General features: G+C 44.3%; 1 protein-coding gene across 7 annotated transcripts in view; it reads right to left on the bottom strand.

Moving 5' to 3' along the window:
• runx2b (RUNX family transcription factor 2b) overlaps window positions 1–14,653 on the bottom strand; it is a 61,510-nt gene that overhangs the window by 32,183 nt on the left and 14,674 nt on the right. For 4 of the 7 annotated variants that reach the window (XM_028040253.1, XM_028040252.1, XM_028040248.1 and 1 more), the window contains exons 3-5: window positions 5,544–5,809; window positions 3,812–3,968; window positions 1,165–1,269 (exon numbers count right to left, since the gene is read on the bottom strand). In XM_028040253.1, the coding sequence (XP_027896054.1) occupies window positions 1,165–1,269; window positions 3,812–3,968; window positions 5,544–5,809 (528 nt within the window). The other 3 variants (XM_028040251.1, XM_028040254.1, XM_028040249.1) reach the window with 3 other exon arrangements.

Genomic DNA, 14,653 nt, shown 5'->3' with positions numbered 1-14,653 from the left:
TAATCAGCCATAAATAAAACTCTGGTGCGCTGAAGCAGGGAAACACCTACAAGCATTGGGAAACACCGCTGCAGAGGACGGCCCCCGTCCCACCCCGGGAACATTTGTATGCGAAACCAACAAAAATACCATTTTCACTCCTTCACCATTTTTTTTTTCTTGAGAGAGTAAAATGATCAGCATCTAAGCACAGCTGCAACCTAACAAATGTCTCCTGTGAAAGTCTAGATGGTTGATATCGGCTTATAAAGCTTTGCATTTGCTGTTTTGGTTTTTTTTTATTGCCAAAATCTAAAGCAGGGGCCTGAGAAGTGGTGATAAGAGAAGAAACTGTCAGAGTGGTGGACGGCTAATAGCCAGTCAGACTTGGGGGCCACAGCTTAGTTGATTTTGGCATCTGATTGCTGTAAGACGGGTGAGAACATTTGGAAACATATTGAGCAACCCCAATCCTGATGTTTGGATTTCATGGTGAATTTGGATCAGTTGGATTTTGTTCAAAGATATTCCCAGGTACATGCAGGGAAGATGGAAGAAGATAGGGACGGTGATGCAGGTCCAAGCTGATAAAAAAAACAAAAAAAAAACAGCGTACACTTGCAATCACAAATTTTCTACGATTTTTTATCTGATTCATGTTGAATGGGAGAGATGCAGGACTGTTTTAACACCTCAAAAAACTGATTCAGATTCTGTTAATTTTACCATGAAAACATTGCAGGTATTCATTGTCGGCACATTTACATACCTGCAAACTATCCAACTGAAGGGATCACATTGAGAAGATGCAACTTTTATACGCAAATATGACTATTTTTTGACAAATTAACTGCGACACGACATCTGATTACAAGTAAGAGAACTGTTCCTAATAATTTCACTGAATATCAGTTGAAAACAAAAATCAGCAATTCCCCGTTTCAGATTCAAAAGTAGATCCACAATGTCAAAGTTTAAACTGTTGAATGACTTTATGGGAAATATAAGAGCACATTTCTTGTTTAAAAAAACAAAAAACAAAAAAAACCCTTCAGTTTTGATTTCCTGTCTTGTCACTCACTCACTCACTCATCTTTCTCAAGACAAACTCAACTGGAAGAAATGTTTCTAGTGCGCTCCGGCACGCTCCCTTACTGTGCTGCGAGTGCATGCATCGGTACTCACTCCTGGGCTCACGCGGTCCGTCCACGGTGACCTTTATGGCTCGGTGGTACGTGGCCACTTGCGGCGGGTTGGTGAATACCGTGATTGTCAGTGTGAAGCTCTTGCCTGTGGTGACATCAAAGAAGATCAAAGGATATGCCATCTGCAAAGACAATGTCTGGCATTTATCTCTAAAACCATTCCTAAGTCACGAGTGTCGCAGCGATCACATTACAAGGAGATGTTGGCCTAGAGAGAATGAGAACAAAATAACAACGTTAAATGAGTTCTGTTTAGCTCAGCGTTCGGTTTAGTTTTGTAGAGTTGCACCGCAGCAGCCAGCATCTCATTATCAAGAATCTCTACTGCCGTGTGGGACGGCGAGAGGCATTTTAATAGCCACTTCCTTTCTTGATAATCCCCAGCAGTTGTTGCCTTGGGGTTGAGCACTTGTCTGTGCAAGCGAGTGTATTCCCATGTTCATGCACGAGGAATGCTGTGAATCATAGCACAACAGCCAAGTCAGCAGCTACACTAACTTCTGAGGTATGCAGACGCGCCGCGCAAGCGTGGCTGCAAGCGGGAAACGGGAAAGCGGGGAGCGGAGGGAGCAGCTGCCCAATCACTCGACCCTCCCCTCTCTCTTCCACTTTACAACCTCAGTAAACATGGCTCTCAAAGACGGGGTGAGATGGACCGAGCAGATAGCAGCGGCGACAGGTGACCCACATACCTCCACAGAGGTGCAGGGGGGGGGGGTCCACGAGATGAAAAGGTCACCATCCTGCATCAACATCTACGCCTGTCGCCATAAACAATGAATCAATCGATCGAGTGACGAATTAAAACGATTGTCGTTTTCCCTCTTTTGTCCCTCTGGATGGTGGGAGGCTTCAGTTTGGTGCTCAACTGGCCCCGGTTTTTCTGAAGAACATTTTTTGTTTACACAGATTTCAGTCACAGACAATTAGGAATTTTAAATAAACAGTAAACCATGCTCTTACGTAATGGACGCATTGCCACCGATACCTGATCAAGAATTTTTTTTCAATATTGGGACCGATACAGATATTAATATCGGCTCAGTGCGTCTCCAGGTAGAATTGCAGTTTTTTTTAGGCAAATGTAGGGAACTAAAAAAAGGACTAACCTGGACAAAAACCTGTTTGAGGCAGGAACCTTATGCATAGCGATGACCCTAAACGTACAGCCAGAGCTTCAGAGATGGGTTCAGATCACAGCATTTTCATGTGTTACACGAATATATACCACATCCATACCATAACCCGACTGAGATTTAAAAATGGCCGTCCACAGATGGTCTCCTTCCCAACTTCCGTCTACAGGCGGGGATAGAGACTTCCCCCCCTCCAGAAGACTGACAGCTGTGCCTGCAGTGAAAGGTGGATGCAAAAAGCATGCCGCACTTTCCAGATTTGATTCCCACTTTATTAAGCCGCCCTTCCTGTCTTATCGCAGAAGAAGCACACTGAAGCCTGTGGTTGTGTTGCGCTTGCGTGAAAACGTCAAAGGGATATGAAAGCAGTACCTGCGCTCCTATTATTAGCCGATTCCTGTGGAACGCCATTAAGTCCAAAGATCTTATCAGGAGTATCTGATTCCTCTCTAAATAACCTGCCCCATGCGTCCACGCTATCGTCATCCGCATCAAGCCTGTAATTATCGATTCCCGTCCGTCCCCGCCTGGCTCCGGCCTCCTCTCTGGCCATGACTTTTAGCTATCTAACATGCTATCAGTTCTCTCCGCTTGTACTTATCTGTCACCGGAGGGTATTCATTTCAGACACCTCGTAGTCCGATCCACCCTCCTGGCTCCTGTGTCACTTCCTGTTGCGAGATTCTGTGTCTCAGTAAAAAGCCGTACGAGGAAAGGTTTCCGTGGCAACCGGTCGCGGGGGTCCATGCGACCCCTCTGCGCTCATCCCCGAGTCAAACCGTTTTTTGTTTGTTTGGTGTTTTTTTTTAAACCGACAGCTACCTGTTGCGATCGCTTTAACCGGGGCAGGAGGGCGGGGAAATTCAAAAGGGAAAATCGAACGGAGCGTTCCAGAGAAACGGGGAAAGGCTGGGAGCGAGCGGCGAGTGCCAAGCGTCACAGCGTGCAAATATGATAATTTGCTAACGAGCGATGGGAGCAGCGAGCGATCCGAATTGTCGCCTGGTGATGCCAAGCATTCCAGGAATGATATTGGACTGAACAGGAGTTCGTTTCACTCCGGCAGCCCGAGGATGTGGGCAGAGAACGATCAGCCGTGTGGGCCTGGAGGGGAGTTATGAGGAGCACCTCCCAGCATGTTTACGGGCCTGAAGCGAGCCGAGGTTATGCAAGGTGAAAGGGGGAAAAGAAAAAAGGAAATTTGCTTCTTTGTCAGAATAAATAAATAAAATCATGAGATATTTCAGATTTCCAGAAGCATCGCCTGCTTATTGTGGATAATTAACTCTAAAGGAGCAGCGTCCTGAGCTTGCAGAAGCAACGTCACTGGCCTCTCTTAAGGATATGGGCTGTGGGAGTTAGCCCCTGGAGTTAGGGAGATCATTATGTGGTTGCCACTTTGGGGGAATGTGGCCACTAATCCACACCACTGAGCCCTAATGGCTCCCTGCAGGCTGCGGCAGCGAGCACGGAGCGAGTCTGGGGCCTCACCTCTGCCGCTGCGGCCCACGAAGCGAAGGTCGTTGAAGCGCGCCACTTGGTTCTTCATCACGCCCGAGGCGTTCCGCAGCTCGGCCGAGTAGTTCTCGTCGTTGCCCGCCATAACCGTGACGACCGTCCCGTCGGGGATGTCGCCCAGGGCGACCACCTGTCGAGGAGACGAAGGGGAGGAGATATTTTTTTTAATCGAACACTTTTTCAAATCGAAAAAATATTGATGCAAGAAAGAGAAATAAATGGAGGAACACTTTCTGCTCTCCTTTATTATTTCCCCATCATGCCATCCTCCTCCAAATCATGTTGATGGATGGCTTTTAATTTGTCCCTCTGAAGTGATCTGACAATAAGATAAATGTTATGATGTTAACCATCCTGAGTGTGGAGGCCTTGTGTTATCATTTAGCTTCTTGGACGCGGATAAAAGAGGACGAGCAAGGCCCCGCGATAATTACAGAGCCCCCTCGTAACAACGACGGGGGAAATAACACTTATATTTCAGAAAGTTGTCACGTTTAATTCCAGGCCAGAGCCTCAGCTATACATTTCCACTGACGAGGGTCTTTGATCTGCCCTTTGAGTAATACGCCGCCTAATTAAAAGGGCCTCTTTTTTTTTCTTTTCTTTTTTTTTTTAATCGGCGGAATATCAGGAAAGAAAATAAATGACGAAGGCTTCAACAGCCTAAAATGTTAAAACCATTATTCCTGGAGCCTCTTTTTTGTTTGTTTGTTTGTTTTTAGACTGTAAAACACACCAAATAAATCTCGTTGAAAAAGCTCAAATAAAGACTGATGTGTCTGGTTGTTTATATATGGAGGCGGCAAACAAATGTGGTTATTCTTCATTCTGACACATTTCTAAAGGATTTCAGTTTGTTATGATAATTTCAGTAGCTGTCAATGACAGTGCAAACTAAATTGGTTTTTGATGTGAAGATTTGCAGAGGCTTTTAAAACGTTGCTGTGACAAATCAGTTAAAAATACTCCATCATCGTCATCTTACTTTTCCTAAAGCATATCTAATGAGATGCCAAAGAAGCTGCAGGGATGAATGAAGTTTTCTCTGGCTGTATGACGCTACCACCCCCCTGCCCCTCCTCCACCTGTTTCTTCACAGTGCCAGCCCACTTCGCAGGCTCACAAGAAAGTCTAATAATCAAAATCAAAATGCTGTGCAGAACATCAGAACTGTAATTCAAAACTACGCTAGGAGGTGTAATTGTTGGTTTTTTGTTTAAAAAAAACAACAACAAAAAAACATTTGGCTCCTGTGATACATTTCTACTTTTTTTTATTTATTTTGCATTTAAGCTGTGAAACCACCTCAGAGAAATGATTTTCTTGATGCACAGATTTAATCATAAGGAGTTAAAATCAACTTATTATTCAGAAAGAAAGAAAAAACAAGTGGAGTTATCTCATAAGTTGACATAGATAATAAAAAGGATAAAAAATAAAGTAAAATGTTGTGGCGACATTTAGAGAAACAGACGATTTTTCGGTTAATTTTTAAAAAACTAATTTCAAAATTTAAAAGTTCTATAATAATTTTTTTCTTTTTTTTTTTGAGCAACCCTATTAATTACAAATGTAGAGGGATTAAAAAAACTTGGATACGTTTAAATCAGCTTTTATTCAGTGTATTTATATTGCAAAGAAAAAAAAAAGTTTCTACTGGGACTCCTTCTAACCTAGCAGCGTCAACACTGCAGTTTGAGCTCACCTTGAAGGCGACAGGCAGCGTCTTGTTGCACCGCCAGTGGGAGGGCAGGACCGAGCAGAGGAAGTTGGGGCTGTCGGTGCGCACCAGCTCGGCTGGGTGGTCGGCGATGATCTCGGCCATGCTGCGGTTCTCGTGCGGGGGACGCAGCCTCGGCACCGCGGCCGCCGCGTCCGGCTGGCCGGCCGGGGAGCTCACGTCGTTCATCTTCCCTGGGACCGGCTGGAGGCTGCTGGACGGCGGACTGAACCTCCGGCTGGCGCTGGGATCTACGGGAATTCGCATCACAACACCGTGGATTAGCGGAAAGGCGCTGCAGAGGGGGTCTCTCCCTCGCGCTCTCTCTCTCTCTCTTTCTCGGGCTCTCTCCGCTTCCTCTCACACTCGCTGCCCCTCGGTTCGGTTGAGCGCTCTAAAACTCTCTCGACTACAAAGCAGACTTTCTCCCGCGGGTGGAAAAAAAAAAAAAAAAAAAAAAAAAACCTTTAAGGACGCGTTTTTTCTAAATCGAGAGCTTTTCCAGGGAGGAATCCACGTGCCATAACGCAGGCGCGCGCTCTCACTGTAATAACACCAAATAAATCTCCGAGCGCGCTACTAGGCTGTACAGTTAAACCAGACGGTCTAAAAAGTTTTTGTCTGCCTTCGTTTGCTTAAAAAAAAAAAAAAAAGTCAAAGCGCTCCTCCAGGTGCGTCATTGAAGTCTTTGTGCCAAACTGAAAGGCGCTCTGGAAACCCGCAGGCTATGTACACATAAAGGAGAGTTTCAAAGTGAAAAGATTACGCCTCAACAATACTTAACAAGCCTATTTATAATCCCGCGACGCCTGCAAATTCAACAAATCTTTCTGGAGGTCTTCCGGCCGCGAAGCAGGTTTTGTATATAGGGTTAAAAAGCCTGGGGAAGGGAGGAAAAAAAGAAAGAGAGAGAGAGAGAGAAGAGAGAGAGAGAAGAGAAATGATCGCCGGTGAGATGAAGGAGGAGGGAAGGGAAAAGAAGAAGAAGAAGAAGAAGAAAAAAAACAAATCCCGTTTTGCGGCCGTGAATGTGGTTAGTGTTCCGAGGGCCGGGGTTCCCCGTGCGCAGGCGTTTTTGTGGTTTATATATCCCAAGTGCCCCGGCAATTATTGCGCTGATGCGACTCCAACACGTGGTGTCTGGAGTCAGATCCGCTCCCTCCGCGCCGCGCCGCGCCGCGATCTATCACGCCTCTAATGCGCTCGCTGCCCCCCCGCCAACCCTCCACAACACGGACAATCGCTTTTTTTGTTCAGCGTCGTCTCTGCGCTCCCACACCACCACCACCACCACCACCACAACCCCCACGAGAGGGTTACGCGGGGCGCGCGTGTAAACCGCATACTTACCGACATGTCACCGTTCCCGTGGACCGGCAGCGCGCTCCTGACGTCGGAGCTGGTCATTTCCAGTCAGACCGTGTTGAGTTACGGCGCTCGACAACGTGCGCCAAACAGGAGCGTCTCGGACTGAGCTCCCATCAAGGGCCGGAGCCACTGAGTCACCGGAGAGCGGTGAGTCAGGTAGGACGCGCAGGAGTAGGGTTTCACTTTGGGGCGCAGGGGAGAGCTGTTGTGCAGGTGTAAGCCGAGGTGTAGCTGCAGCAGGTATTTAAGTCGCCCCCCCTCCCCAAACTCTCCATCCAGCAGACAACCGAGTCTACAAAAGTCGCTCGAGTAAAAAAAAACAACAACTTCTCCGGTTTTTCCGGCCGCACACGATGAGCTAAATCAATTACATACGTGTTTCATTAGAAGAAAACGAAACCGCATGCACACAACGCAGAGAGATGAAACCTTACGTTATTTAAAATATATATATATATATATATATATATATATATATATATATATATATTTACTTGTTTATTTTTTGCGAATTTGCCGAAATTACGCCCGCGTTTACAATGATATTCTAAAAGAAATGACAAATAATTTGAATCGTGTTTCATTTCTTTTGGCAGGAGCAAGAGAAGAAGAAGAAGAGGAGGAAGAAAAATGTTCTGAATCTCATTAATTGTCTGACATTTTTGTTTGCTTCCACTTTTCATTGGCACGCTGGGAAGGAAACACGACAACAGAGTGCGATACGCAGCAGTGTTGGGTTAAATAAAATAAACTTCTCAAGGATTGTAGCTCACAACACGGTGAGAATAACATCACAGAAAATCACCCAGAGGCCTTTTCTTTTAGATCACACATTTTTTTTTTTTTTTTAGAAATATGTATTTCATATTGCACTGTTGTTGCTGCCAGCGTCCCCTTACAATGATCTAGCTTGAAATGTAAGAATAAAATTACAAAGGAAAGACATGAATTGGTAAAGAAAAAATAAATAAATAAAATAAAAACAGGCCACTCGATGATCAGTTGAATGAAATCTAATTTGGACAAACACCAACTGCACCTTTACACCCACACATCGACATTAAACAAAAATAAGAAAATAAATAAATATACATATTTAAATGTAAGTGCTGATGCTGTGTTTGTTGAAAACCACAAAAAAAAAAAAATTATAATAAAAAAAATCAAGAAAATAAAAAGAATAAAAAATTTCATTTTTAGAAAATTAAATAAAATCCAGCAAAAAAAAAAAAAAAACACAAGCCTAATATTCACATCAACGCAATAGGCATAAAAAAAAATTAAACAATTAAATAAGAAAATTATAATTATTACGTTTAGCTTAATGTTAAATGAGAATGCTGCTCCTCTGCATCTTCTCATCTTTACTGTAAACATCATCAAAATAAATGAAAAATAAAAAATAAGTGCGTTTACCATTACTGCTAAAAAAGGACAGGCATCTTTACATCCACATATCGATGTAACACTATTTATTTATTTATTTTAATTGAAAGTGAGGATGCTGCCCCTCTCACCCCTACTAGAGGGCATCCTCTACCCTCCGTGAGGCTCTTCATCGCAGCCATCTCCCACCTCACACCCTCCCAGTCTAATTACCCATCAGTCTCCCAGCGAGACGTTTCTCAGTGCCACATCACACAGCGGCATGTGTATTACCATTCTGTGTTCTTTCTCTCTCTCTCTTTCTTTTTTCTTTTTTCCCCCCCCTGGCTGCTCCCAAACAGGCTTTTATTGCTCAGAGTCATTGAGACAAAGGCCTTTGATACTGCAGGCCTCTTTCAAAAATAAATTAAGACTACTTGGAGGCACAGATGTTAGTTTATTTGGATCCTGTGAGGGGGTTTTGCAGTTTGTTTTCATGTTGTAAAGTTGAACTTTGCTTTAATATTGAAATAAAAAACAACAACAACAACAAAACCCCAAAAGCTTATTTTTCAAAGCTAAAAAAAATAATAAAGTGGTTTCTTGTTTTAAATAGCTTGATGGCCAAGAATATATGTGAATATATATATATATATATATATGTAGTCTGAGAACGCTGACATGCATCTGGCACCTCGTTGTGAGGATGAAGTGGAGGAGGTAAAAAAAAAAAAAAAAAAAGTGATTGAGTTACACTTCCCCCCTGGCCGTGCCCCAAACACCAGAAATATGGTTCGCATTGTCAAACATTCTCAAAAGATCAACTAACAAATTCATGGATGAATAAATGTGAATAGTAGTAATTAAATCTGTAATAGTCATAAACATGGCCTCTGCAGGAACCGTGGCGGCAGTTACTCCGGCGGAGTTCAATTTCAAGCGGGGATAATTTCGCCCCGGCGCATATAGGCTACTACGTGGTGGAGCGACGTGGACGGCCGCCAAGCTCAAATGCAATTTTGGGGAGCACGTCACGGATGGGGTGGAAATCTCCGAGATGAAATATCAACAGCGACTTGAGTCTATTTCATGCCATTAGCTCAATCAGATTTATTAGTTTTAATTCTGACATCCAATTCGAGGAGGAATTCAGTTGGGTGTGCAGGTATTAAACCAGCTGAAAAACGGTTTTTAATCAGGCATAATATTTCATGCCTATATTCGTTTATGTCCATCCAGGGCCTGTCCGGTTTCTGCCTCCCAGTCAAGCCCCCCTCTCCTCACTCCTCCTTAGCTGAGCCAGTCGTGACCTTAGCCCTGACAAGCTCGGCTCATCAAAGAGTGTTTGTCCCATCTGACTCCGCTTTGCTTCCTTGCTTCCCCCGCTGCACATCCAGCATCTGTCTTCCAGCTCCCGGTAGTACAGGATACGCTGCGCATTCACGCAGCGAGGCTCTGCTTTCTGGCATTCGGAGGTATATTATAGGCCGAACCCCACCTCCACCTCCACCCTGCTCCTCCACCCAGCTCCTCCACGTGAGCTTAAAATTCACCGTTTGATGTCCGCGAGAGACAGCAGACAGGCCCCCGGTTTTTTTTTTAATGTAACAAAAATATGCTGTTGAATAAAATTAATACTTTTCTACCTCGCTCTGGCAGATTTATCCCCCCCCAAAAAGGAAAAAGAAAAATATTTAACGTATACACCTTTAATTTTATTTTATTTTTTACAAGATACCTGACCGATCTTCCTCCTGCATTAACAGCCACTAACAGGATGCGGTAATGAATCGAGCATGGAGCCGCTCAACCGTGCAGTAGGTCTGCAGCTCGCCTGGCGCGCAGCTGGATCTTCTCCCTCCGCTTTTTCTTTTTTTTTTTGTGTGTGTGTGTTTTTCATCTACTGTGTTACACTGGCTCGGAGTCATCGCACAGTAGGAGAAGTCACTGAGAACCACTGCGTGCCGCGTTGAGCGGAGATGTGCGCCGTGTGATTTATGGCAATATTGTATGTCTGCCTCCCAGCTTCGATTATTTACTTTCTTTTAAAAAAAGAAAAAAGCTCCAAGTCGGCCGACGCTTTTGTGACTAATTTTCCTGTCGAGATTATCAAACGGGGAGGAAAAGTTTCTGTTGTCAGTCCCGCTCGGAGTGACGCGGCACCGTGTGAACTGCTAATATGTGCAACCGCTGTCTATTATGTCGACAGCGAGCTAAACAAAGCGGAGATGTCTCTCTGCTCTGCTTGTGAGCGCTCTGATGTTTCAAGGGATCAGTGTAAGTTCGCAATGAACAACTCCTCACTGGGAACAGATGACAGCATGGCACACAATGCTGCAGTTCAAGCAGAACACGTGCGACTTATATATATATATATATATATATATATTTTTTTTTTTTACTGTACTTGGTTTAACCCATGGAGATCCAATGCTTCTAATGCCAGAGTCCATAACTACAACAATAACTACAAAAAACCCCATAAATATCCTAAAAACAGAACGGAATCAAAGGAGCAACACTATTCCGGGTTTGGAAGTTGTTTCCAAGTTAACTATATAATGTAAGTCCTTCCATCAATGGGGAGCTAAAGTCTGAAGAGCAGGTTAGCTTAATTTTGTACATGATCAAGAAACAGTTTCCTACATTGGAATAACATTTACTATTTCGGTTTGTGTTGTTAGTAGTAGTTGCCTGGTCACTGAACAATTAGCAAACCACACTGGTTTCCAAACGTTGAGCCGAAATGATTTGATTAAATTTTGTTGGATGTCATTCCCAGACCCACGTTCTCTCTTCAGAGAACACCACGTGCAGTAAGTAGCCAGTTATTTTGTATTTAGCAAACAAATACCGACATAATGAGTACCAACCGCTAAGAAGCAAGCCAAGTGCCACCACAGTTAATGAACTACTGTTCTAAGCGATAAAGATGTTCACTTAACCAATTCCTGAAGTTTGCAATTTATTAACTTGAACAAAAGCCCATGAAAATCCCATGATTTGTCTTTTTGCCATTAAGCACCAGTTTCACATTGGCCAAATGACTTTGTAAAGGATTGAATTGCGATGGAAGAGACTCTGCTTCTGCTTATAAAGATGACACTTTTGTGTGCATAAGTGTGTAACACCATGCTTACAATTGATACACACCTAGATCTATACCTCTTCAAGATTAGTTAAAGAACTAGAAATAGAAAAAAAAGAACTGGTCCCAAGAGCAACCCTTCCCTCTGCAGTTCTTGTTACCTGTAGACACAAACCGGGTTCACCCATGTAGGCAGATTAAAAAACAATTCAACACACAGTAACAAAAAGCTCACATGAAACAGCCTTTATAAAACAAGGCTATAATCTACACTATCAAATGCTTTAAGATCTCCTGAAAGCCCACTACAACATGGTTTGTTATCCAAAGACGATGCTAAGCCTCTGCACTCACGCAGTTTAGCGAAGTTTAGGTTCTGAAGAAAAACAATAAGAGCACTTATAAACCCTATTTTTACTTGCACCCTCTTCTTACATCAGCACACGGTGCACTCTCATCATTCAAAAGAAAGAAAAAAGTGCATTCACTAAAGACTTTGGATTAAAGATCCATTTCACAGTGCTGCATTTTTCAAGACGCTAAATTATAGGTTTCTAGTGACGAGGACCAGGCTTTTTCAGCTCTAACGGGATGTTTCCACGTTTGGCAGGCTACCAGCCCAGTGGCCTGCCAGCAAGCCAATCAAGTGAGCCCACCGGGCTCTGCATCAAAACCAGCCAAAGACCCAGTCCGCCAGCCAATCAGCCCAAAAGAACACACGTGCCGCCTTGAAAGTAGCGTCACAGATAGCGGGCCGATTGGTGAACCGGGCAGAGGACGGCGACGGGCCTCGGCTTTATTCGCCCTGACCTCATCGACGCGAGTCACATCCACGCGCTGATTCCAGATCAGAGCTAAGCCCTTAATGACTGTTTTTGACCGAGCCTGTGACATCACCGTGAGCCGTTGGGATGAGGATGGCACGTTCTGTGGCGTGCCTGTTAGTATGATTGTGTGTCTGGGCATTTTTAATGTGTAACTACTTTCAGAAAGTTGTACAGGACTTGAAGGAGGCCGCGCCGGCACAGTTCGTCTGATATTTTACTCAGCAAAGGCAGAGGGGAGCATTAAACGAAATGGAGACAAGGAGGGGGCGGCTGCTCGCTGCTTGTGGCAGGAGGGTGGATGGGAGTCTGGAGGAGGGGGTATAAAGACAATTTCCTCCCCGCTCTTATTGCTCTGACTGTCTGCCGCCTACTGCCTTCACGGAGGTCCCTAATTGAGATCACTTGTACTTAAAAATAGGAACAAAAAAGGAACTTCTGCGGGCTAGAAGATGGAGAGGAGAAAATAAGGCAGTAATATGTGATGAAGGCTGCCATTAAAGAGCCCCAATGATAGATCTGAGCGACCGTAGAGCACAGCCGAGAACTCTCTCTGAGTCTGCCAGCGAACCTTTAGTTGTTGACGTGTCTCACACCACCTGCTGTCAAAGTGTGTGCGCGCGCGCGCGTGCGTGTCGGCTCACTTTTGATGTGTCTGTGTTGCTCTTTCACGGGGTTGGGTGACAGTGCCTGGGGCTGGGGCCAGAAACATGCCAAACAGGGAGTTCAGTTCTTTCACATTTAAATTGTAGATGTCTTTTACATTGCTGCGACCAAACATTTTTTAAACCTGCCAACCATATTTGACCTCCCCTTTCCCTTCACAGCTTTTGTAGCACTAGCTACGCTCAGTTCCTTCATCGATTTGGACCACAGCATCAGTAAACTCCGCAGGTTTTTCCTACGAAGCACGCGTCGATCACCCATGATTATGCTATTAATCAAACTATGACCGCTCAGAGACTGGTTTGGCGGATTTGCTCGCAGGAAAAGCAGCATATCCTGGATAGGTACAAGACCCCGACTGGGAACAGGAACCCCTGTAAAGAGCGTTTTTGTTGGACCGAGACCATCTGTAGGTGCTAAAGACAATACAGACAGTTGGGCTGGGCCAACATTCCACTTTACACGTTCCCCCTTCCTCTGTGTATTTCACTGGTCTACTTCCTCCCTGCAAACTAGCCGGCTAGTACCAAAATATTTATAGTACATCTGCAAGACACGCGGTTCTCATGTATCCAAGAGCGCTTAGCCCCAGCGTACATTACGCGAGGCAAAACTAACACCGCACTCACAGAGGGGTATTTCTTTCTGTTGTCCCTGTCCGTAGAGTTTGACTGATGATGATTTATGTGGGCTATGGACACACGGGGAAAGACAGATAGAGTGACTGCATGGCGTGAAGGCAGACAAGCGGTGGCACTCGCAGGGGACCTATCGGCTATCACTTGACCATTTCCAGCGCCGCAGCTTGGAAACTGGAAGGACAAGCAGAGGCAGGAATGAGGGAGAAAAAGGAAGGAGACGTTGGGAAAGGATATATGTATGTATATACAGGAAGATAGGTGAGAGGAATGTTGAGGAGCACTGGACCCAAACCGATGTGAGAAGGGATGCCATCATGGATGCTCAATTGCACACAGACATAAACATTCAAAAACCACCCCACGTCTGCAAATGTCCCATGCACAATTTTAGTTTTGGGGTATTTAAAGTTTGAATTAAATTTACCGTATGTTTTGTTTGGCCGCCGTCAAAGCTTGCACAGCTCCACTGGACGTATATTATAAGTCAGTCCGTGAAAGAAAGCCTTCATTTACTGGCACCCTTGCTAAAGATGAGTGAAAAGCCCTAAATATATATATAGCTTTTACTTCAGTAGCACAACCTAACACTGAAAAATCAAGAAATACCTTGTTTTCAGCACCTAGTTTTCTAGACTTTAAGGTCGAATCACAGCTAGACGGATCTTTGACCATTCCTCTTTTCACACCTCGCAGTTTTTCTGTAGGATTTAGGCCTGATGACTAAAATGACCATGAAGTAGCTGCTGATTATTTTGTCTGATGAACCATTTCTGAGTTGGCTTGTCAGTATGTTTTTTAGATTGGTATCAGAAAAATTTCATGGCCTTGCAGGATGAAAGTAATCAGATATTTCAACAGTTTATGACGACATGCACATTGAAACCTAGACTTGTGGATCCACAATGGCCCCACAGCATCACTGATCCTCTACCATTCCTGGGCATTAAGTTGTTTTCCACATACTCCCACCAAACCCATGTGGAATGTTGGACAAAAAAAAAACACTCAATATTAGTCTCACTGGACCAAAGCACATGGTTTCAGTTAAACTCCTATAGTATTTAGCAAACTCCACTTGTTTATGTTCGGGAAAATGCTTTTACATGCCAACAACCATTTGGCATGTAGATGATGCCTCGTAAT

The sequence above is a fragment of the Xiphophorus couchianus genome, chromosome 15 (genome assembly GCF_001444195.1).
Source record: "Xiphophorus couchianus chromosome 15, X_couchianus-1.0, whole genome shotgun sequence".
NCBI classification, from domain to species: domain Eukaryota; kingdom Metazoa; phylum Chordata; class Actinopteri; order Cyprinodontiformes; family Poeciliidae; genus Xiphophorus; species Xiphophorus couchianus.
The sequence above is the reverse complement of the archived record's forward strand: the minus strand, read 5'-3'. Positions and strand labels throughout refer to the sequence as shown.